The sequence below is a fragment of the Hemitrygon akajei genome, chromosome 1 (assembly GCF_048418815.1).
Source record: "Hemitrygon akajei chromosome 1, sHemAka1.3, whole genome shotgun sequence".
Classification (NCBI taxonomy): Eukaryota; Metazoa; Chordata; class Chondrichthyes; order Myliobatiformes; family Dasyatidae; genus Hemitrygon; species Hemitrygon akajei.
Genome location: NC_133124.1, coordinates 176,298,805 through 176,324,530, shown reverse-complemented (window position 1 = coordinate 176,324,530; position 25,726 = coordinate 176,298,805). Strand labels below are relative to the sequence as shown.

Below are 25,726 nucleotides of genomic sequence, written 5' to 3'. Positions count from 1 at the left end.
CTCTTTAATTGGAGCAGATCAGCCGGCGCCTCTCCACAGCGGCAGTGATGGTGTTTGGAGCGGCTGCTCCCTTCGGGCCTGGCATCATCCCACAACTGAATACCCTCAGGTAAAGGTCCCGGGATCGTGACGGTGGGGCTGTGCTGGTGGACACTACCGGACCGTTGTTGCCGAGACGGGGACGTTGTGATGGGTCGGGTCGGGTCAGCGACGGGGACAGATACCAGTACCGGCGACGCTTCACACACAGGGATTGGGGGGGGGGGGGGTGTCGGTGGGAGAGAAAGAGTCTGTGTGCCGGGAAACTGTGCTGAGCCAGGGTCGGGTTTATACGAGAAACGGGACTGTCCACACTTTCTCTGAGAGTAAAGTCCTTTACTAATCGAAAAAAATCGGAAAGATTTGGCAACACAACCTCGCCACCCTCTGGTCCGGCAGCACCAGAGGTCGATAAGATGCGGAGAGATTCTGATCTATTACTCCGTATCTCTGTTCATGTATACTGAACAGCGAACAGGGGACCCCACGCACCCATCATACAAACTCTTCTCCTTCCTGCCGTCTGGGAAAAGGCACTGAAGCATTCGGGCTCTCACGACCAGACTATGTAACAGTTTCTTCCCCCAAGCTATCAGACTCCTGAACCCGAAGCCTGGATTGACACCTTGCCCTATTGTCCTGTTTATTATTTATTGTAATGCCTGCAATGTTTTGTGAACTTTATGCAGTCCTGGGTAGCTCTGTAGTCTAGTGTCGTATTTTTTTTTACCCCTTATGTTGTTTTATTTACGTAGTTCAGTTTAGTTTGTGTACTGCGTCATGTAACATCATGGTCCTGCAAAAACGTTGTCTCATTTTTACTATGTATTTTTAAAAGTGTCTTGATTTGAAGTGCGTCTTGGACGCCTGACAGCTCAATGATAAAATACCTCACAGTTCGTGTATCAACCAGAGCGGCTGGGATGCGGGGAGGGGCTGGGGCGGGATTAAAGCGAGGTTCCTATCGGCTGTTCAGGTAATCCCGCCCATCTAGAGCCCACCTAGCAACACACACAAAATGCTGGTGGAACGCAGCAGGCCAGGCACCATCTATAGGGAGAAGCACTGTCGACGTTTCGGACCGAGACCCTTCGTCAGGACTAACTGAAAGGAAAGATAGTAAGGGATATGAAAGTGGGAGGGGGAGTCTGAAATGATAGGAGGAGACAGGAGGGGGAGGAATGAAGCTAAGAGCTGGAAAGGTGATTGATCAGCCTTCACCCTGATGGCATGAACATTGATTTCTCTAACTTCCGGTAATGCCCCTCCTATCCTTCTTACCCCATCCCTGACATACTTATTTTCCTTTTTTCTCTCTCTCTCTGCCCCTCTCAAAATCAGTCCTTGCTGTTCTCCATCTCCCTCTGGTGCTCCCCTTCCCCTTTCTTTTTCCCTAAGCCTCCTGTCCCCTGAATTCTCCAATTTCAGGTAATTCCCTCCCTCTTTCTCCCATCCGTTTCACCCTGCCTCCTCCTCCTGCAGCTGCCTATTACCTCTCTCACGATTCTGCCTTCGTCTACTACACGTAGTGCTTTCCCCTTACATTCCTTCTTCACCTTTCCTACCTATCCCCTCCCGCACCCCTTGATCTTTCCTCTTACTGGGTTTTCACACGGCACTTACCAGCTTCTCCTTCCCACCCTCCCCCCAGGGCCCCTGCCCGCTCCCCCTTCAGTCCTGACGAAGGGTCTCGGCCCGAAACGTTTCCATGGATAATGCCCAACCTGAGTTCCTCCAGCGTGTTGTGTGTTTTGCCATGATCCTTTCCCTCTCTAGCTCTGTATCCCATTTGCCAATCACCTTTCCAGCTCTCAGCTTCACCCTCCTCCTGTCTTCTCCTATCATTTTGTATTCCCCCTCCCCCTATCATATCCCTTACTATCTTTTCTTCTAGTTTGTCCTGACAAAGGGCCTCGGCCCGAAACGTCGACAGTGCTTCTCCCTATAGATGCTGCCTGGCCTGTTGTGTTCCACCAGCATTTTGTGTGTGTTGCTTGATTCGAACCATTATCTCTGGTCTTGAATTCTGGTGCTCATGCCACGAAACCAGTGAGGGGAGAGTGGGTGGTCAGAGACAAAGGAGAGGGAGGGAGAGAGGAGGAGAGGTGGTAGCATGGGGGGAGGCAGAGAGTGAGTAGACAAGGAGGGGAAAAGGGGCAGGAAGTCAGAGTGGTAAAATAAGTAAAGTAAGGGCAATGCAGGGAAAGGGTGGCAGATTTAAGAAGGACGTACAAACATCTTACAGACCACGTTGAATTGAACTCTGAATTCTTACACCCCGAGCTGGCCGCTACACTATGGTGATGCGTCGCCTTGTGAGGAGAACAGACATTGGCATCCTTGGCCACTGGGTGTATGTGGTTCGACCAGGACAAGTGGTGATGTTCACTTCTGGGAACCTAAAACTCTCAACAGGGACAGGAACATGTACTCTGCCCACTTCCTAGAGTCAATGGCCATCTCCTTCATCCCCTTCTCCCTGACTGGGCAGGGAGATCAGATCTTTACTGATGAATCACAATAGTTATTTAATAAGCTGCGTAACCAGGTACAATAAAGGTAATCAGATTATATAGAGCAGAGAACAGGCCCGTCGGCCCAGCTGATCCATGTTGAGTGAATTGTGTACCTGGGTTGGTCCCATTTCTCTGCCTTGGGCCCATGTCCCTCTAACCCTTTCCTAACAATGTACGTGTCCAAATGTCTCTTAAATATTGTTATTGTACCTGTCACTATCACTTCCTCTCATTCCATTTACTCACCACCCTCTGCATGAATTCTTTAACCATCAGTCTCTTTAAATCTTTCACTGGAGTCCCGTGCCCTCTAGTTTTAAACTTCTGTTACGTAACCTCTTAACCAGGTAACTTACCAGCAAAGATAGCGGGATCAGCTGAGTCGGAAGCTACTATTTTCAAACGTTTTATTCAACAAGGGGCACAAACGTATGGTTAATACAAAACATTCAGATCATATACATCGTCAAACTGAATCTAAAACACCGGTGTAATAATAATCATTCAAAACACAAGCACGATTGTTGTCTAGGGGTAATGTAGATTTTAGATCGTTTGCTGGATATCTAAAAGTCTTTTTAGATCACTGCAGTTCCACCCGCTGCCACCGGTGGTGTCGCGTTGGTGCACGTTTGTTAGAGAGAGAGGGACAAGAGGTATTAGACTGTTTCACCTGGTCGGATCCTTGCGGAACACCGCTGTGGGATCAGAAGCACCGGCGCTCCGGTTGCTAGTTCAAAGCGACTGTCCAATGGGTCCAGCCACAGACTCCCGGTCCGGAGTCTAACGCACGTGGCTTCCTTCAGAAGGGCGTCCCGCTCCGACGGGACGCACTTTCGTGTCGTCTCTGGGTGTCTCCTTGGTGCGTCTGAGGCCCCGCCTCGGCAGCCCACCTTTATACGTCCTCACAGGATCGCGGGTGTCAATCTCCCTCTCAACCAGCCCACTTTGCCCGAGGGCTTTACACGTGGTCTCCATGAGACAATGGTCAGAGTCACTTTATTCTGCTTCTCGAGAGGACGTGGTCTCCTGCACGTCTCTCCCCCTCTCCCGGTCAGTTGACCCCCCCTTGACTAAGGCTCTTGCGATTCTCACAAAGGAGGGGGCTGAGCCCATAACACTTCTGAATCAGGTTTATTATCATCGGCACGTGTCGTGACATTTGGCAACTTAGCAGCAGCAGTTCAATGCCAATAATGAATAATAAGTAAATACGGTATACCTATGTTGAATTGATTAAAAATCATGCAAACAACAAAAGCAATATACATGTTAAAAAGTGAGGTACTGTAGTGCTCAAGGGTTCAATGTCCATTTAGGAATCTGATGGCGGAGGGGAAGAAGCTGTTCCTGAATCGCTGAGTGTGTGCCTTCAGGCTTCTGTATCTCCTACCTGAAGGTAACAGTGAGAAAAGGGCATGCCCTGGGTGCTGCACAGCCTTTACAATGGACACCACCTTTCTGAGACACCGCTCCCTGAAGACGTCCTGTGTAATTTGTAGACTAGTACCCAAGATGGTGCCAACTAAATTTACAACCCTCTGCTTCTTACAGTCCTGTGCAGTAGCCCACCCGCCCCCCCCCGATAGCAGACAGTGGTGCAACCCATCTTTCTCCCCACCCTGGAGAAAAGACTGTGGCTTAGCAACGCCCCTCATTATTAAAAAAAACTGAGGTACCTCTCAGCCCCTTGGCTCAAGAGAAAACACTCTCATCCTGTCCTTATCCATAACTAAAACCCTCCAGTCCCAGTAACAGCTTCATAAATCTTTCCTGTACCCTCTCCAGCTTAATGACATCCTTCCTATGACTGGGTAAACAGAACTTCATAGAATTCTCCCAGTGTGGTCTCAGCAATGTCTTGTACAACTGTAATATGACATCCCAACTCCTGTGCTCATTTCAGTCATACATGATGCCCAGTGTGCCAAACACCTTCTCACCACCCTGTTTACCTGTGTGACCCCATCAGTGAATTACTCTCCTATAACACTGGGTATCTCTGTCTACAACTCTCAACTGACAGTGTGTCAGAGGGCGAAGATGTCCTCAGAGTGATCTCCAGGCCCGTGAGACATCTTGTGAGGGCAGGGATCCGGATGACAGTCTAGACTGAGGCAGTGTGGCTGAGTGCTCGCCCGCATCACTGAGCCACTGTCTGACCAGCCACTGCCAGCCGAGCTGCCTCGCCGAACCGTTAGCTGACTGACTGTGTTCTCTCAAGAATTTTATGTCTTTTACTCCTATCTGTTTGCTGTGTCTGTTTCCTGTGTTTTCCACATGTGCTGTGGGTGAGGGACGGGAGCGTTCAAATATCCCAGGAGGGGTCCAGACTGGCACCTGTTGCCCTGTCCCTGCACCTGGACAGGTGTGGTCCAATTCCATAACTCACTCCTGACCTCAAACTTTCTCCCTCCTCAGATTCCTCGCAGTCTGTGTCTGGGTGATGACAGTCGGATCTGCTCTTGGTAAGTTTACCCCAGTGTGGAGGAAGCTTCATTTGGTCTGAGCCCGGGAGTATGTGATGGGATGGTGGGGAGCTTCACTCTGTGTCCCACCCTTGGAGTGTTATGGTCCGGTCCGGAGCCCGCATTCCAGGTCTTGATCCGGTCCGCGGACACCGGACTCCGGGTCTTGTAGCTGTCCTCTTTTCACCCTTGAGCGCAATTAGTCACACCTGTGGGTCATCGTGGCTTGTTGGGGCTCAAGGAGGTGCACCTGATGCCCATCATCTGGCAGTGTATATAGGGGTCTCCAGGACTGAGTGGAGTTGGAGGTTGTCCTGCCCCTCTGGTTGCCCTGGCTTGGAGGACCCCTCATTAAAGATGAGTTCTTTGAGTAAGTCTGGCAGTCCCCCTGGACCTAGTTCCCTTCCTATCTCTTGCCTCCGTTGGGCAACACCTGGCTGGACTGCTGTTGCCCGGCGGGGGACTCTGCCTCTTTCCAACCCTCGCTGCTGACAGGTTGTGCCCCACAACATACCCAGGTGCCCTGTGACCTGCTCAGAGCCCCATGTTCCTGCCTGGGAGGTCCAGGCCCTGCCTAGGAGTTATACAGCCTGCCCAGTAAACTCCTAGACTCTGCCTGTACTCCAAGATTGGCCTGCCTGAACTCTGGGATACTCCTTGCCTGAACTCTAAGACTTTCCCAGAACCCCAGAATCACATTGAACGTCACATCCCTCAGGCACACCATGGTCACCACATCTTGTCTATCGTTTAGTTGTTCCCGTCCTGCCTCTAGTACTTCAGTGCCTGCATCCTGCACTTGGGTCCAGCCACCTGTCCCCTTATGACAGGGAGTGGGCATTGGGACGGTGTGAAAGAGCCTCGCTCTGTGTCTGACCCCAGGAGTGTGTGATGGGAGTGTGTGAAAGGGGCTTCACTCTGTGTCTGACCCCGGGAGTGTGTTATGGGAGTGTGTAGAGAGAGCTTCACTCTGTGCCCGACCCCGGGAGCGTGTGATGGGACGGTGCGGAAAGAGCTTCGCTCTGTGTCTGACCCTGGGAGTGTGTAGAGGGAGTTTCACTCTGTGTCTGACCCCGGGAGTGTGTGATGGGACGGTGCGGAGAGAGCTTCACTCTGTGTCTGACCCAGGGAGCGTGTGATGGGACGGTGCGGAGAGAGCTTCACTCTGTGTCTGACCCCGGGAGTGTGTGATGGGACGGTGCGGAGAGAGCTTCACTCTGTGTCTGACCCAGGGAGTGTGAGATGGGAGTGTGTAGAGGGAGTTTCACTCTGTGTCTGACCCCGGGAGTGTGAGATGGGAGTGTGTAGAGGGAGTTTCACTCTGTGTCTGACCCCAGGAGTGTGTGACGGGACAGAGTGCAGGGAGCTTCACTCTGTGTCTGACCCCGGGAGTGTGTGATGGGACAGTGTGGAGGGAGTTTCACTCTGTGTCTGACCCCGGGAGTGTGTGATGGGAGAGGGTGAAAGGGTCTTCACTCTGTGTCTGACCTTGGGAGTGTGTGATATGACGGTGGGGTGCTGAAGGTGGGAACGTAAGGGTGATGACCTCCCCCCGGCCCCAATGACCAGGAACACACTTTTCTCGACAGGTCAGCGTGGCATCTGCCATTTCTTTCCAGACACCAGCTCCTTCAGCTGCCCCTGTTTTCCGACTGCTGCACAGAGCCTGCACCTTCACAACATTGCAGGACCCTTCAGAGATGTCTGCATCAGGGGGGAGGGGAACGGACTATGCTGTCAAAACGCCACCCTGGCCAGAGTGGATGCTGACCGTGTTATCCTGAACTACAGCTGGGTTATCCTCCGCACCATCTACTGTGAGATCGGCCTCGGCACGACAGGTAGGTGCTGGGGGAGAGGGTCCGATACTCTGTGATCCCACTATTCCGATTGTTTAATATCCGTGTTTCCCCTGTCTCCCATCTGCATATCCACGTTTGTTCTCCCTCTTGAACTTAGAACTGTTAATTAAACGCCCAACTAACCTAATCCTGTCATAAGGGTGGGCGTTGGGATCGGACCCAAATGCAAGACACAGACACTGAACTACCAGGAACAGGACTAGGTATGAGAAGGAAATGAGGAAAGTGGGGAAGAAAGGACACTGGACACGACACAGGCCCCAGATGAGACAAGGACTCTGGGCCTGGGCTAGGACTTGACGAGGATAGCAGAACCAGGACATAGAACTGGGAACTAGGAGCCTGGGCTTGGACTCCGAGCCAGAGACTGGACAAGGACCCTGAACCTGGGTCTTGATTTGGGCTCGGACTCCAGAACTAGGCAAGAACAAGACGTGGCTACAGGACAAGGAGAGGCAACAGGACTGGACGTGAGACTCCTGGACAGGACGAGGGAACCCCAGCACAGGACGAGGGAATCCCAGCACCGGGCTGGGTGAGACACATGGACAAGATGAAAAGACAAAGCTGTTGCTTGGACAGGACAAGATTCTTGGACGTGACTAGGACTGGACGAGAACCCGAAGCCTTAACTTGGTCGAGGAAGAGACAGGAATACAGAGCCTTGGTTGAGGAAGAGAGAGGATCATGGAACATAGAGCCGAGACCCCTCCTTGGGTACACGATGTAGGGCTGGGACTCATTACACAGAATGCAGAATACGACAAGATGGTTCCCAACATTAGGTAGCGGCAAACGGCCGGACCTACCTAACAAAGGCGTGGACACAAAGATAGTTCCCAACGCTAGGTAGCGGCAAACAGCTGGACGTACCTAGCGGAGGCATGGACACAGAGACAGTTCCTCATCTTACTCCGGTGGTTGAACTTGACAGCAGTGAAGGCGGGGGTTACAGGTAAGGTGAGGCTCCAGGCGGAAGGGGAAGGGAAGGGAAGGGATTTGGACAGGAACAATCCAGCAGCCAGAGGCTGAATCCTGAAGCTATTTATGAAGTCAGCCCAAACGAGAATCAGTTGCCTCAACAGAAACTGGGGGAAACCGGAAAATCTGGAATAAGGTCTATCGACCGGACCGTGAACTGGAATGCGGATTTCACAGACCAGACCATGACAAATCCCTGCTGTCTACACAATGTCCATATCCGTCCATTCTCTATACATTCATGTGTCTCTCTACAAATGTTGTAAGAACATCTGAACTCTGGTATCTGCTTCCCCCATCATCCTTGTTGGCTCATTCAGCAGTCCATCACTCACGGTGATTTCCAAAACATTAACAGTAAAAATCAAATAAAGTTACCAATTTTGGTTAAATGTCTACCCTCTAGTGTTAAGCATCTCGACAATGGGGGGGATGATGTGGCTGTCTTCTATCTATCGAGACGAGGGGCATGGATGGGGTGAATACACATCACCTTTCTTCCAAGGTTATGCAGAGGTTTAAGCAGCACTTTCACCCGGCAGAAGGTCCATACCTGGAATAAGCAGCCAAAATATGGTCTTTATGCAGGTTCATTAACAAGAAATAAGTCACTCAGAAAGGGACATGGATTGGAAAGGTTTTGGAATAAATGCAGGCCAATAGGACTGGCTCTGTTGGTTTGTGCCCCAAAGGGCCTGTTTCTCTGGTGTATGATTATGTCGCTGTCCTGGGACAGACCAGCTCTGGTGGACAGGCTCATCCCTTGCTCCCTTTGCACCGAGCTCACCGCTCCTCCCCACAGGACTCGTCCGACCTCGGAGAAGTGCGGATCTAAGGACAGCAGCTCGGTTCTGAGGTGTACCCACTGTGTTTTGCAGGTGTGGAGTGTCCCAGCCAGAGGATACAAGCAGACCGGTTGTCTATACCACCACAGATGACATCTCAGAAGCCAGTGACCACCGGGACAGACGGAAGAGAGGTGGAGGACACCACTGCGCGTGCAAATGTGTGGATAGTAATTCCAGGTGAGGCTTCCCCTTCCGTACCTGAAGACTGAAGTGAGCTGTTCTAGGATGTAGCAACAGAATGAGGCCATTCAGCCCATTGAGTCCTCTGCTCCATTCTGGCACGGGTGATTTTTCTCAGTCCCATCCTCCCACCTTCTCCATGAGAGTCAAGAATAAATGTTGGACCACGGAAAATTAGGCTGGAGAAGTAATAATGGGGGGCCAAGAAATTGCCAACCAAATCAATATGTATTTTGCATCTATCTTCACTGTGTAAGACACCAGCAGTATGCCAAAAATCCGAGAGTGTTGGTGTAGAAGTGAGTGTTGTTGCTATTTCTAATGAGAATGTGACTGGGAAGCTGGAAGGTCTGCAGGTAGATACGTCACCTGGACCATGGACGATACACCAGGATTCTGAAGACATTGAGGCATTGGAAATGATCGTTCAGTTAGCCCGACTTCATTGGTTGGGAAGGTTGAGGATGAGGTTTCTGGATACTTGCAGGCACATGATAAAATAGGCCAAAGTCAGCATGGTTTCCTTCAGAGGAAATCTTGCCTGACAAATCTTGATGGAATTCTTTGGGAAATAACAGGCAGGTTGGACAAAGGAGAGCCAGTGGGTGTTGTTTACTTGGAATTTCAGAAGGCCTTTGATAAGCTGCCACACATGAGACTGCTAAAGATGATAAGAGCTCATGGTATTAAAGGAAAGATTCTGTTATGGATAGAAGATTGGCTGAAGGGCAAGAGGATAAGAATTGGAGGGGTGGAAAAAGGAGACATTTCTGTTTGGCTGCCAGTGAGTAGTGGTGTTCCACAAGTTTTAGTGTTGGGACCACTTTGTTTCTCATTGCATATCATTGGTTTGCTTCAGGGAATTGATTGCTTTGTGGCCAGGTATGTTGTGTTACGTACCCCGTAACTGGGTGTCTGACCAGCAGAGAAAGAAGAATCCGTTGGAGTCTGGTGGTACTATATATCAAAAGTGTTTATTAGTAAAATAAGCAAAACAATACCAATAATGCAATTATACATATAACACAAGTTAGCAGTAATAAACCCAAAAGTGTAGGAATAATAATCAATAATAAACAAGCTCTATCGATGTCTAGGGGTAAATGAGTTGTCATAGAAAAGTATAAAGTTTCTTTCAGTTCATGAGTGCTGATGTAGTTATGGTTGTTGTATTGAAATCGTTGGGGAGAGAGAGAGAGAGCGAGCAAGAGGTAACAGCTACAGCAGCCAAACCTTCCTTTGCTTTCTTAATCCGTCGTATCTTTCTTCTGTGGTGGACTCGTCACTCTGGTATGAGTGGTCACACACACAAGTCCCCACCGGCCCTGCTTTTACACTGATAGCCTTACTGACCGACCTCCTGGTTCGGTCTTCGAATCCCCTGACCTTTCCTTGTGGGTTCCAACACTCAATCAATGTCCACTGGCGTGTCTGAAGGGTGTCTCTCCAGACCTGTCTTTTATCCCTACCAACGGGGACTCAGCTATCCCTCAATCCTAAATGAACGTCCATTAAATAATGCCACTCCTACAGTCCACTGAGGAATGTTAACGAGCAAAGTAGTAGGAAGTAAATAATCCTTATAGAAGTCATAATACAGTTAGTCATCATTCTCTCTCTCCCCCTCTTATCTGTAACAAATGTTCTTGCCAGGGCTTTATCTCTCTCCCATGAGCAGCATAACAACAGCAATAGTTCATAGTTCTCAGGAGGGGGGGTTGGGAATGGTTAACTCTGCACCCCATTTCCATCAGGTCTGTTCATCACTCATAACAGTTGATTACGCAAATAGAAGTGGAGAAGTAGGTAGTGTTGAGGAAACAAGAAGTGTCTTGGAAAGGTCTTGGACAGATTAGGAGAATGTGCAAAGAGGTTGCAGATGGAACACGGTGTAGGGAAGTGTGTGGTCATGCACTTTGGTAGAAAGTGTGGACTGATTGTTGCCAGACAGGGTGTTTGAGTATCTCAGAAACTGCTGATCTCCTGGCATTTTCACACAACAGTCTCCAGGGTTTACAAAGAATATGTGAAAACAGAACAAAATAAAATCCAGTAAGCAACAGTTTTGTGGGTGAAAATGCTTTGTTAATGAGGGATGTCAGAAGAGCATCTCTGAATGCATGAGATGACAAACCTTGAAGTGGATGTGTGACAGCAGCAGAGACCATGCACTTTCACGCAGTGGCTACCTTCTTATCCACCTAAATGCTTTGTCTCAATCTGCAGATTCAACACTTTCCGAATGACAAATTTCCTCATCTTATTTCCAAAGTGACTTCCCTTTATCCTGTTACAAACAAGAGTAAAACTACAGATGCTGGAATTCAAGCTACACATACAAAATGTTGGAGGAACTCGGCAGGCCAGGCAGCATCTATGCAAAACAGTAAACTATTCCCAATGAAGGGTCTCGGCATGAAACGTTGTCTGTTTACTCTTCTCCATAGATGTCGCCTGGCTTGCTGAGTACCTCCAGCATTTTGTGCATGTTTCTCTATCCTATCGTTGTTTCCTCAGAATCTGGTGGAAACCTCCTCCCTGCATCCACTCTATCCAGGCCTTCTGTATCCAGGAGGCTTCAATGAGACCCCCTTCCCTCATCATTCAGAACTCCAGCGAATACAGTCCCAGAAACATCAAACTCTTCCCAGTAGTTATTGTGAACTTCTGGACTGACCCCCCGGAATGGCACCTTTCAATCAAAGTAACTAGAAACACACTGACCAACACAATATTCCAAATGAACCCTCACCAGTGTCTTGTACAACTGCAACGTAATGTTCCAGCTCCTGTACTCGGTGCCTGGACTGATGAAGGCCAGTGTGCCAAACAGCTTCTTCACCATCCCGTCTACCGGTGACACCATGTTTACAGAACCCTGTACTTGTGATTTAGAGACGAGATGGAGAGATACAAAAGGCAGTGAAGATGGGGAGTATGTGGGACTATGGGTTAGATGGAGGTATGGCTGGGATGGATGTGGATGGTGATGTAGACATGGGAGTGGGGAGGAGGATGGGTATCAGACTTTCCCATATCAATCGAGTATGTTTCTAGTGAAACCAGTCTAATTGTAACATTTCCATTCTACAGTGGTGCTGCTGGGAGTCATTATGCTTGCTGTCCTGGTTCTCATTCTGTGGTAAGTGACCTTGTTGCTTCCTGGGGAATCCTAGTGTTCAGTTTTCTCAACTACGACATCTTCGCTCACGGCCTGTCCGATGCCCCACATCGCGCACCGCCTCTGACCCATCTCTGTCGCTCGGTGAACAGACTCTCAGTGACCTTCCCCTCTGTTGTACCTCCAGGAGACATCGGAAAAAATGTCGGAGAATGTTTGCCTGGATGGACATGCACAGGGTGCCAATGCAGAGTGAGATCCCACAGTCAGCAGGGTTGATACCTCAAGCAGCACGTCCATCAAGTCTGCCCTCAGGAATCTGCTCCAACCTGTTCAATCACTCCACATGACTAAAGCCCCCACCTCTCGATCCCGACAACGTCATAGTGTATCTCCTCGGCTCTCCCTCCAATGTGACCCCAGCCTTCCTGTAGTGGAGTCAGCTGATGTAGTCCATCCCCGATCTCTGAAGGGAACTGCACTGTACGACTTCTTCACCATCCTGTCTCATGGTGTAGTTGCTTTCAGGGGTCTCTGGAATTGTATCCCACGGACTCTCTGTTCCACACCCCCGGTGTCCCATCATAAATTGTGGATGTTCTACCAGAATTTGACTTCCCAGAATATATCACCTTGTCCTCATTTGTATTAAACTCCATCCGTCTCTCTCAGCCCAACTTTCCATCCGATCTGTATCCGAGCCAACCTTGTCAATTCTTATAGCTGCCTCCTTAAAAAAAGACACTTGCAGAGGGGAGGATTTCCACTGTGCAAAGAAGAGCTGAAAGGCCTGTATCTGTGCAGTATAGTTCTGTGACATTCCAGCCCAACCTACTCTAGGTTAGAATTGACGTTTCTCCCAGGTGTACAATGTATGGCAGGGAGGAGGGGGGAATGGAGAAACTCTGGACTCGTGCGTGTATGTGCAGCCCTGGGTCAGCTGTGTAAACCTTGCATTGCACTGTGTATAGGAATCACAAGTATTTCACAATTCAAAATCTCATTCGACCAAATCCTGCCTTTCCCACACCTCTGGGAATGAGGAAGTTGGCATTCTGGGATGCGAACACCAAACAGCCCTGCCTGTTGTGAGAGGGATCAGTGTTGTAAATATTCTATGGGGAAGCATTTTGGCCTTTTTTGCAGAATTTTGGGCTTTTTGGGGTCGTGGGAGGATTGGGGTTAGTTTTGATTTATAGGATTAATTGTAAGATTAATTTTAGTTTTTTGTATTTTTTCCCATTTCGGAGTTCTGGAGCATGCATATTTTGTTTATGGTTATACTTATCACCACCAGTTTTGATTAGCTTGCGCTAGTAAGTGTGTATCTATGTGTTAAATAAAATAAATTTTTTAATGGCAGTTAAACAGATAAATGTTATAAGTTTGAATGTACATGATCGGAATCATCCTATTAAGCGAAAGAAGACTTTTAAAATTATTAATTGATTCCAACCCGATATACTTTTTGTTCAAGAAACGCAAATCAAAACGGGTGATCAAAATAGATTTTTTAAAATGTGGAAGAGCCTTCAATTTCACGCTACCTGTCAAAATAAAACAAAGGTAGTATCTATTTTTATTATATCTAATATTTTATTCATCCAAGAAGACATTGTATCAGATATTAATGGTAGATTTTTAATTGTTAAAGGAACAATTTGTCATAGAAAATTGTTCTGGTTAATCTATATGGACCTAATGTAGATGATCCTACTTTTTTAAAAATGTATTTGCTTTATTGCCGGATTTAAATGATTATATGTTGTTAAAGGGTGGTGATTTCAACTGTTGTTTAAATCCTTTGATTGACAAGAGTTCAACCAATCAGCGGCTTCCGAGCTGTTTTGCATCACTTATTAACTCTTTTTTAATTGATTTTGGCCTGGTTGAAATTTGGAGACATTTACATCCTAATGATAGAGATTTTTTTTTTCACATTTTCACAAAAAAATTCGAGAATCGATTTACTTTATGGTTGATTCCCAATTTTTGTCCAAAGTCCAGAAATGTGAATATGATGCTATAGTTCTCTCGGATCATGTACCTTTAAGCTTAGCTTTTGAATTGAATTGGATGTCGCTATTGCAAATTTGCCCTGGCGTTTTCCAGAAAATTTATTACAAAGTTCGAACTTTATCAAATATATTGAGACTCAGATAAAAGATTTTTTCTTTTTAATAATACGGGAGATGTGTCAAAATTGATTATATGGGATACATTTAAAGCATGATTGCATGGTCAGATAATCACCTATTGAGCTATGCTTAAGAAACAGACAAAAACAGAGTTAGATAAGATTTCCAAACAAATTAAAGACTTGGATAATCTTTATGCAATCTCTCCTAACATTGATTTATTCAAACAGAGTTGAAATCCAATCACAATATAAGTTATTATTAACCTATCCTATTGAAAGAAATTTGCTTAAATTGAAAAGCCAATTTTATGTGTTTGGAGATAAAAATAATAAGCTATTAGCATCTTAATTAAAAGTAGCTAGAGCCAAAAGACAAATTTTAAAAATTTGTAAGGGAGATGGTCGTTTAGCATGTAATTATGAAGATATTAATACATTTTTCAAGACTTTTATATTGAACTTTATAAATCTCAGTTTCCAAGTGATTCTTCTAAAATGAATGCCTTTTTACAAAAGATCAATTTTCCTCAAATTTCTGTTGAAGATCAACAAACTCTTGATGCTCCTATTACTGAAAATGAAATTCAGAAAGCTATTTTTTCAATGCAATCTGGCAAAGCTACTGAACAGGATGGTTATTCTGAAGGATTTTATAAAAAATTTGAAACATTGCTCTCTCCATATATGTTGGAAACGCTTAAAGATTCTTTTTTGATAGGAGAGCTACCTCCCACATTTTATGAAGCTTCAATTTCTTTAATTCTTAAGAAAGATAAATATTCTACAGACGGTACTTCATATAGACCTATTTCTTTCTTAACTGTGGATCATAAAATTCTCTCAAAAACAATGGTTAATCGGCTGGAGAATGTTCTAGCTAAAATTATCTTTCAAGACCAAACAGGTTTTGTAACGGGCCGTTATTCCTTCTCTAATGTTCGGAGACCGTTAAATGTTATATATTCATCCTTTTCTAAAACTCCCCAATGTGTTGTCTCTCTTGATGCTGAAAAGGCATTTGACAGAGTTGAATGGAAATACTTATTTAGTATTTTAGAGAAATTCGGCGTTCATATTAATTTTAATAAGTGGATTAGAATGATATATAAAAGCCCTATTGCTACTGTTATTACTAACAATTACAGATCTCCTTTAATTCGGCTTTCGCGGGGTACGAGACAAGGACGTCCATTTGTTATTTAATTTGGTGCTGGAACACTTGGCTATTGCACTTCGTGAAGCTAAAGATATTCATGGAATTTTCATAAATAGGACTGTTCATAAGATCTCTCTCTATGCTGATGATTTTAGTTTATATTTCGAATCCTGAAGAATCCATTCCTAGTTTATTGAAATGATTAAATGATTTTGGAAAGTTTTTGGGATATAAACTAAACTTTCATAAAAGTGAATTATTTCCCCTAAATGCTTCTTCTTCTATATATGATGACATTCCTTTTAGAGTTACGGACTCTTTTAAATATTTAGGTATTATTATTACTAAAAATCATAAAGACCTTTACGAAGCTAATTTGGTTACTTTAGTGGATTTTATGAAGCAATTATGATGTATAGCTCCGGGGTTATGCTCCCAATGGGTTTTTTATTTGCTTGGTTTTTTTTTCAGTTACTTGGTTTTTTTTAATATAAGTTAGTAGGGGGTTCTTTATTTTCCTCCTTTCCCTTTCAAAAAAAATTCACTTCCAACAATTTTTGGGATTATTCCAGAGGAAGCAAGCAAAGTGTCTGTTTCCGCTCAACATGTGATAGCTTCTTCAACTTTACTGGCTGGAAGTGCTATTTTGCTACACTGGAAAGAATCTAACCCACCTACTGTTTTTTATTGGCTCTCCTCCATTATGTCATGTCTAAGCTTGGAGAAAATTAGAAGCCGGACATTTGATACATCCTTTAATTTTGAACAAGTCTGGTGACCCTTTATTCAATATTTTCATATGATCTAATTTATTTATTTATTTTTCTTTATTCTCTTTGGGGGAAATCCTTATTCGTGAAGGTTCGGAGATGACTGGAAGGATGTTTTTTTTCCCTCTTTTTTTGCATTTTTATCCTCAATTGGACTGCCCAATCTTTCTTTTTCTTTCTTTATTCTTTCTCTTTTTTTGTTTCAGTTCAGTTAGTGGGTTTTTTTTTCCTTTATCAAATAAGATTTCCAATTTTTTTATGATTGCTATGAGGAGTCGTAGTTTTTTTTGACCATTGTACATATAACAGCGTAATATTTTACCTATTTGATTTTGACATTATATACTTTGTTTTTATTATTGCTGTTTATATGTCTTTTATATTATTTGTTTGCTAAACTCCTCCTCTGATTTGTATATTCTTTATTTGAAAATCAATAAAAAGATTGAAAAACGAATGAAAAAAATTCTTCACACTTTATTTTCTCATTATTATTGATGTATTGCTTAGATTTGTTAATCAGTTATTTGCTAAATTAATTCTTTATTGGATATAATGACATTTTGACTTAATCTATTTTTTTGCTAACCTTCAATATAATTAATAAAAACATTTTTAAAATGAAAATGTAAATATTTATTGTACTTGTCCTGTCGTTGTGACGATATATTATTGTTACGTTGAAGTGAGGGAGTGGGGGGTGGAAATTGGAAATGTAATCCAGAAATAGTGGAAACACTCAGCAGATCAGACAGCATCTGTGGGGAGGGAGACACGGAGTTAATGTTTACATTTGAAAACACTCCATCTACACAGCCCCTGCCTCAGGGAAGCTGCCAGCATAATGAAAGACACCTTTCATCCTGGTAATTCTCTTCTACAATGAAGGTGAATTCTTGACAAACTTCATCACCTTCCACAACACCACCAAAGTCTTCGCACAAACCTGCCAATTGTACCTGCACCCTTTACAACTCAGTTGGTAACAAATCACACATTTGGTACCCCATGGTAAACAACAGGTCAGACATCAATCAGAAAAGTATCCTCCCATCACTACCATCGAACTCTGATCACCAGCCGATGTTGGATCCAATTATCTGGCTCACTTTGGACTCCAAGTGCCTTCCAGACCAGTCCTCCATATCAAAGATCTTACTAACGTGTATGTAGATATCATCCACCTCACTACCCTTATCGAACCTTTTATTTACAACCTTAAAAAAACTCAGGCAAATTAGATGGACAGGAATTCACTCTACAAAGTTGAGCTGAAGTGCCTGTATCCGGAAAATTCTGTGACTTTCCCAGCCAAAAGCCAGTCAGATCCACAGTTGTCCCTTGTAAATTGCACATCTCCCAGGATGTGCCATGTATAAGGGAATCTACAGACCCCTGGGTGGGCATGCAACTCTGGTTCAGCTCTGCAAGCCCAGGTGTGGGATTTGAATGCATTCCAGGATCTCCTGGAAGTAATTCCTGCCTCTTTCCCAAATATGTGGGAATGACCAAGGTAGTTTTATTGGCTGTGAACAAAACTGACTCCTGGTGTGAGAGGGCTCTCAGTGTTATAAGTATGGATTTTAGTATTTATGGTTATAAATTATTCTGGTATTTATGACAATAATTATTAAATTAAAGTATTCAATCCTCAACAATCATGTATGCAATTCCAATCAACAAACTCAAAAAGCAAACTGTACCTCCCTCTGCAACTGGACCCTTGACTCCCTCATCAGGGCACCGCAGTCAGTGTGGATCAGAAAGAACATCTCTACCTCGTTGACACCCAACACTGTCACACCTCAGGGATGTGTGCTTAGTCCACTGCTCAACTCTCTCTACACCCATGACTGTGTAGCTAGGCACAGCTCAATGCCAGCCATAAATTTGCTGATGATACAACTATTATTGGCAGAGTATCAGATGGTGACAAGGAGGCATTCAGGAGTGAGATAGATCAGCTGGATAAATGGTGTCACAACAACAACCTTCATTGCTACCATCAAGGAGGACGTTCAGAGCCTAAGGGGACACACCAAAATTTCAGGAAAAGCTCCCCCTTCACAATCAGATTTCTGAATGGACAATCAACCCATGTACACTTCCTCATCATTGTTTTGCTCTCTGCTTGCGGTATTTTTATACATATATTCTTATTGCAAGTTATAGTATTTTTATTATTATGTATTGTAATGGACAGCGTCCACAAAACAAGGTCAGATAGGGGCAGATCAACAGAAGCTAAGGGACAGGTTCTGGTTGTGAACCTGGGCCTTGAAGTGAACTACTGGAGGAGTTGGGTTCAGAAGGGGTTAAATGACCCCAGCAGTGAGTGGGTCTCTCCCCTACTCACTGATGCTCTCCCAGTCTTTCCCCCTATCCCTGTGGACAAGACACAAATGAACATGTTACAGGAAAAGTTTACTTGTGCATTGTGGCGCCAAAGTCTTTTTCACACCCTGAAGTTTGTTGATCACCGTGATGTTTAGGTGACCTGAATCGTGAGTGACAACAAGCTGGACCGTTATTGCCGAAACAGGGACGTTGTGATGAGTTGGGTTGGCGAAGGGGGTCAGATATCAGTACTGGCGACACATCCCGCACCGGGAGCCAGGCCCGAAGGAAACCCACATGGTCACAAGGAGGACGTACCGGCCTCGGTGGGAATTGAACCCATGAGCCTGTACGGTAAAGCATTGTGCTACCACTACACTACAGTACCACCGCTGTGTCTTACGCTCTTGTCTCACAGCCCCCCCATTGGCTACATCTGTGGGAAGTGCACCCAGTAGTTACTTGGGACAGTAGTTTGGAAGGGACTGGGGAATCTACTCAAAATAATGAAGGTACAATCATTCTGTTGTCGTGGGTAATTTCAATTACTCCAATATGGACTAAAACCTTCTTAGTGGAAGAGATTAAAGAGGACAGCGTTTGTTAGTTGCATCCAGAAGGATTGATACTGGACCTGGAGTTGTGTAATAAGCCTGGCCAGGTGACTGACATTCCCATGGGAGAATTGTCAGGAAACAGTAACCACAAGTTTTAAGTTAGCTTTAGATAAGGGCAAGTGCAAATCTAGCTATAGTATTAAATTACTAAATTACAACAGCCAATTACAAGACATTGAGGAAGGAACTAGGCAGAGACAATTGGGAACAGTAATCTTTAGGCGTCCGCATCTGTGGACAGGTATGTGTGGAGGGTGTATAAAGACCAACTTCACAGGGTACAGGACAGGTATGCTCCATGTACTGAGGACAAGGATACCCAAGTCAGGGAACCTGGGACGTTGTGAGAGACCCGTGTGGTAAGTACAGCTCCAACACCATATACAAGTTTGCTGATGACACCAGTGTTGTGGGATCTATCAAAGGGATTGATGAATCTGCATACAGGGAGGAAACTTGGCTGAGTGGTGTTATAACTACAAGCTCTCACTGAATGTGAACAATGTCAAGGAACTGATTGTAGACTGTTGGAGAGGGAAACCAGAGGTCCATGAACCAGTAATCATCGGAGGATCAGAGTTGGAGAGGGTCAGTAATTTTACATTCCCTGGGTGTCACTATCTCAGAGGACTTGTCCAGGACCCATCATATAAATTTTATTGGGAAAGCACGGAAGTGCCTCTACTTCCTCGGGAATCTGTGGATGATTGGCAAGTCACCTTAGCAAGCTTCTATAGATGTGTGGTGGAAAGTGTGTTAACTGCCTGTTATGGGGGGAAAGTGAATCCAACACACTTTACACATACAGTAAGAGCAAGAGGGTACGGACACTGACGGATTAAGGATGGGACATATCTTCGGAGGAGGAAGCTGTGGGCAAAGTCCTAAATGAGTAATTTCCATCAGTATTTACCAAGGAGGACAGTGAGATCAGTGTAGACTGAGCTAATTTACAGGGGCATCTCGATATACACAGCTGGAGGTAGTGTAGGGTCTTTTGAAAAATATGAAGGTTGATAAATCCGCAGGGCCTGATGTGGTATACCAAGTTTTCAGGCTTCTGTACCTCCCTCGTGTGGTAGCAACATCCTGGGTGAGGGGGTGTGTCCTTCATAATGAACACTGCCCCACCCATCCAGATATCCCACTCCCAACGCTGATGATGCCCTGGCTCTGTCCCGGTATTAAACTTCTGTCCCCCAATGATGTCTATATATAATGATATTCCTTTTAGAATTGTTAATACTTTTAAATACTTAAGTATTATAATTACTAAAAATTTAAAGATCTTTATAAAGCTAATATAGTTCCTTTAATGGACTCCATGAAACAACTATCTTCTAGATGGAATCCACTTACTCTCTCTTTAATAGGCCATATCCATGCTGTGAAAATGATGATTTTACTTAGATTGTTATATATTTTCCAAAATATACCTATCTTTTTAACTAAAATTTTTTTGATCAAACTGACTTCTCTTATTTTTTCCTTTATTTGGAACAATAAAAGACCAAGAATTAATAAGTATCATCTACAAAAATCTAAAAAAAATTGGTGGACTTGCACTTCCTAATTTAAGACTGTATTATTGGGGGGTTAATATCAGACAATTATGTTCTTGGCTATATTGGCTCAACAATTTGGAACTAAAAGCTGATAAACAATTTCATTTAACTTCAATATTAGGAGCTCCATTACCTCTACAACTCTCTAAAATTCCAAATTTAAATCTTTACCCTGTTATTAAATAGTCCTTACGGATTTGGTTTCAGTTTTGCAATATTTTAAATTTTAAACAATTTAAGTTGTCTAGTTTTTTTAGATCGAAACTTTTTATTTAAGCCTTCAATAACCGATCCCATTTTTCTCCTATGGAGAAATAGAGGGATCCGTTCTTTTACAGATTTATTTTGTGATGGTCGATTGATGACTTTTGAAGAGTTAATTAACAAATATACACATCACTCATACACATTTTCTGCAATATCTTCAGGTTAGACATTTTTACAACAATATTTATCTGTTTCCATATTTGCAAGAATCTGATTTGTTGGATACCATTTTGAAGTTGAATCCTTTAGTGAGAGGTTCTATTAGCAGAATTTATAATTTACTTTTGTTACAAAAAGAGAACCTCTCACTAAAGATTAAACAAGATTGGGAGAGAGAACTTAATATGACCTTTGCTGGTGAAGACTGGTTGCGAGTTTTGAAAAACGTAAATTCTTCTTCTGTATGTACCAACCATTGCTTAATTCAATTTAAAATTGTACACCACTATTACTTAACAAAGTAGAGACTATCTAAAATATTCCCTGGTACAGATAACCATTGCGATAGGTGTAAACTGAAGTAGCTACTTTATCACATATGTTCTGGTCACTTCTTTATTAAAACCGTTTTGGAAATCTTTATTTTCTACAATTTCTAAAGCTCTGAAAATTAATTTACAACCTAACAGTTTGACTGTTCTATTTGGAATACTTCCGCATCATATTCAGGGTATTTCATCTTCAGATCAACATGTAATTGCATTTGTTACACTATTGGCAAGAAGGTCTATTTTATTAAAATGGAAAGATACTTCTGTCCCTCCATTAATTGAACGGTTTTCTCAAGTAATTTTATGTCTCGGTTTGGAAAAAATTAGAAGTAGAACTTTTGATCCCCGATTCGATTTTGAGAGAAGATGAGGCTCGTTTGCCAAATATTATTATTTAATTTGAACTGTATAATATGACTTCCTTCCAATCTTATTCAATATAAATATGAATTGGCGGTTGATGATTCTATTTCTTTTTATATAAATAAAATGAAATATAAAAATATATATAGAGGAGGGTAAGACGTATTGCTCCAGGAGTTGATTCCTAATGAGATTTTTTTTCCATTTTTTTTGTAGTCAGTGGTTTTTTTTCTTAGTTAGATGGGGTTCTTTTTTTTTCTTTTCCTTACATATATATTTTTTTCATTTTTATATATTACGATCAGTTTTTATTTTCTTCAGCTTTATTAATTATATATATTAATTTGTTGAAGTTTTCTATCATCTTATAGTTGTAGAAGATTATGTACCAATAAAAAGATTCTAAAAATGAAAGATGAACACTGCCTTTCTGAGGCACTGCCCCGCCCATCCAGATATCCCACTCCCAACGCTGATGATGCCCTGGCTCTGTCCCGGTATTAAACTTCTGTCCCCCAATGTCGTCTATCCGCTGAAAATGCAGGAAGATGCAAATGAATATATTACTAGCAAATTTTGTTTGTATTTCCTGGCGCTGTCTTTTCCCGCGCTGAATGCAAAGTTTGTTGATACCAGCGCTGACGTTGTCAGTCTACCAATCAGCGCTAAGGGGGTGTGAACTTGAGGAGTCTTGATGACTATTAAAGTCAGGAAGCTGGTGTCCAGCGCAGCGTGATTGTGTTTGAAATGGCGGTCTGCATCATCCTACAGCCAAATGCCCTCAGGTAGAGGTCCCGGGATCGTGACGGTGGGATTGTTCTTTTATACAACACCAGGCGGCGATTGCCGAAGTGGGGTTCTAGATGCGGTCGGGTTGGTGACGGGAGCCGCACCGGTGACATGCCCGTCCGGCAGTGGGAGGGAGAGGAGGGGAGCGGCCGGGAAAGGGGATGGAGTGGAAGGGGAGAGGGAGATCGGGGCACTGTGAGCGGTAACTGCAAAGTTTGATTACCCATGTTGGTGGGTTGTCAGGTTGTACCGATCAGCGCTCAGATCCGCGGTGGGGGTGGATCACAGGAGTTGCATGTTGCATCAAAGAGTGGGCGGGGCCAGAAGGAGAAAGCCGGTGTTCCCGCAGAGCGAGATTGTGTTTGAAATGACCGTGTGGCCCTGTTGGGGAGTGGGAAGGGGGTGAGAAGGCGTCGCTCAACAGGGCTCTACCAGTCAGTGCTGGGGGGTGGGTCACAGGAAGTTTCATTGAATCAACACACACAAAATGCTGGTGGAACGCAGCAGGTCAGGCGGCATCTATAAGGAGGAAGTACAGTCGACGTTTCCGGCCGAGACCCGTCGTCAGGACTAACTGAAAGAAAAGATAGTAAGAGATTTGAAAGTGGGGGGGGGGGGGGGGGGTCCGAAATGATAGAAGACAGGAGGGGCGGGGATGAAACTAAGAGCTGGAAAGTTCATACAAGCTGTTCCTCCAACCTGAGTGTGGCTTCATCATGACAGTAGAGAGGGGCCGTGGATAGACATACAGAATGGGAATGGGACGTGGAAGTAAAATGTGTGGTGGACAGAGCGTAGGTGTTCAGCGAAACGGTCTCCCAGTCTGTGTCGTGTCTCACCAAAATATAAAAGGCCACACCGGGAGCACCGGACGCAGTATACCACACCAGCCGACTCACAGGTGAAGTGTCGCCTCACCTGGAAGGACTGTCTGGGGCCCTGAATGCTGGTGAGGGAGGAAGTAAGGGTAGGTGTAGCACTTCTTCTGCTTCCAAGGATAAGTGCCAGGAAGGAGATTGGTGGGAAGGGATTGGGGGGGGGGGGGGGGGAAGGAATGGACAAGAGAGTCGTTTAGGGAGCGATCCCTGAGGAAAGCAGAAAGAGGGGGAGTGAAAGATGTGCTTGGTGGTGGGAACCCGTTGGAGGTGTCAGAATTTACGGAGAATTATATGTTGGACCTGAAGGCTGGTGGGGTGGTAGGTGAGGAGAAGGGGAACCCTATCCTGGGTGGGATGACAGGAGGATGGGTGCATGAAATAGGAGAGATGTGTTTGAGAGCAGATTGGAGGAAGGGAAGCCCCTTTCTTTAAAAAAGGAAGACATCTCCTTCATCCTGAAGTGAAAAGCCTCATCCTGAGAGCAGATGCGGCGGAGACGGGGATGGCATTTTTGCAAGAGGCAGGGTGGGACGAGGAATAGTCCAGGTAGCTGTGCGAGTCTGTAGGCTTGTAGTAGACATCAGTAGATAAGCTCTCTCCAAAGATAGAGACAGAAAGATCAAGTAAGGGGAGGGAGGTGTCAGAAATGGACCAGGTAAATTTGAGGGCAGGGTGAAAGTTGGAGGCAAAGTTAATGAAGTCAACGAGCTCAGCATGTGTGCAGGAGGCAGCACCAATGCAGTCGTCGATGTAGCGAAGGAAAAGTGGGAGACGGATACCCGTATAGGCTTTGAACATGGACTGTTCCACAAAGCCAACAAAAAGGCAGGCATAACTGGGACCCGTACGGGTGCCCATGGCTACACCTTTGGTTTGGAGGAAGTGGGAGGAGTCAAAGGAGAAATTTTTAAGAGTGAGGATTAATTCCACTAGACGGAAGAGAGTGGTGGTAGAGGGGAATTGGTTAGGTCTGGAATTCAAAAAGAAGTGGAGAGCTTTGAGACCTTCCTGGTGGGGGATGGAGGTATATAGGGACTGGACATCCATGGTAAAAATAAGGCGGTGGGGGCCAGGGAACTTAAAATCATTGAAAAAATTCAAAGCGTGAGAAGTTTCACAAACATAGGTGGGAAGGGATTGAACAAGGGGGGATGAAACAGTGTCAAGGTCTGGTTTCATTGAACATTGACAAGGAATGACTAGAAGCAGAAAGCCGGTGTTCCTGCACAGCGAGATCGTGTTTGAAATGCCTGTGAGAGTGCGCGCAATGGGGGCGAGTGCGCAGATGTTGTCTATGTGGATTTTAGCAAGGTCTGGCCATTAACATGCACTGTGTCTTTAAATTTGCCCTCACAAACACCCAATAACACACAATTGCCTGGACTGGATTCCATTGACCATCGTCCCCAAGCATATTGACCCATACATCCAGTTTCATCCAGCTGAGGTCCCAGTACAGATCCCTGCTCAACACCACTAGTCAAATACTTCCAGTCAGAACACATCCCATCAACCACTACCTTCTGTCTGATGTAGGCAAGCCAATTCTAAATCCAAACAGCCGATTCACTCTCCATCCCACGGACCTTAAAATGGATGAGCCTCCCATCGGGGACTTTGTCAAAGGCTTTGCTAAAATCCATGTAGGTAATAACCACTGTCCATACTCCATCAGTCACCCCACCTCGTCAAAAAACACAATAGAGTCAAAAACACACAACGGACCCCACACAAGAACAGCCTGACTGACCCCGATTTGGCCATGGTTTTCCATTAAATCCAATCCCAAAGGAACATTTAAAATCAGGCTACTGGCTGGACAGTTTCAGCTGTTCATGACTAAACTCTGGCCACTGTTGACAGTTCCTGTCTGAGGTGGGATCAGATTCTGCAGAGTTCACTCCTCACCTCAACCTATCTTTCTCCTCAGGTTCATCGCAATCTGTCTGTTGTTGTTCACGGTCGGATCTGCTTCTTGTAAGTACAACGTAACATAGAGGGAGATTCTGTGTCCAGGGTTGAGTGAGAATCATTCTGTGTCTGATCCCTGTGACGGGACAGTCTGCAGGGAACTGCATTTCATCTGACCCATGAAGTGGGTGATGGGACATTGTAGAGGGAATTTCACCCTATATCTGGTTCCAGTTTGGTATTATGAGGTGGTAGGGGGAGGGAGAGATTCATTGTTGGTCTGACCCTGGGGCTATGATGGGGCAGTGTATAGGGAACCACTCTATGAAGGGGGGGTTGACATCCCTCTGAACCTACTGACCCTGATACTCCTCTCCCGGCAGGTGATCACGGCCCCTGTAAGTTCATTCCAAACACTGGCTTCCTC

General features: G+C 44.9%; 1 protein-coding gene across 1 annotated transcript; it reads left to right on the top strand.

The window, feature by feature from the left end:
* LOC140736298 (uncharacterized) lies at positions 1-22,400 on the top strand. Its single transcript, XM_073062285.1, has 5 exons — positions 1-109; positions 4,977-5,023; positions 6,613-6,864; positions 8,745-8,891; positions 22,177-22,400. The coding sequence occupies exons 1-5, from the start codon at positions 48-50 to the stop codon at positions 22,398-22,400; spliced, it is 732 nt and encodes a 243-aa protein (XP_072918386.1). The 5' UTR covers positions 1-47.
* Positions 22,401-25,726: the final 3,326 nt, after the last annotated feature.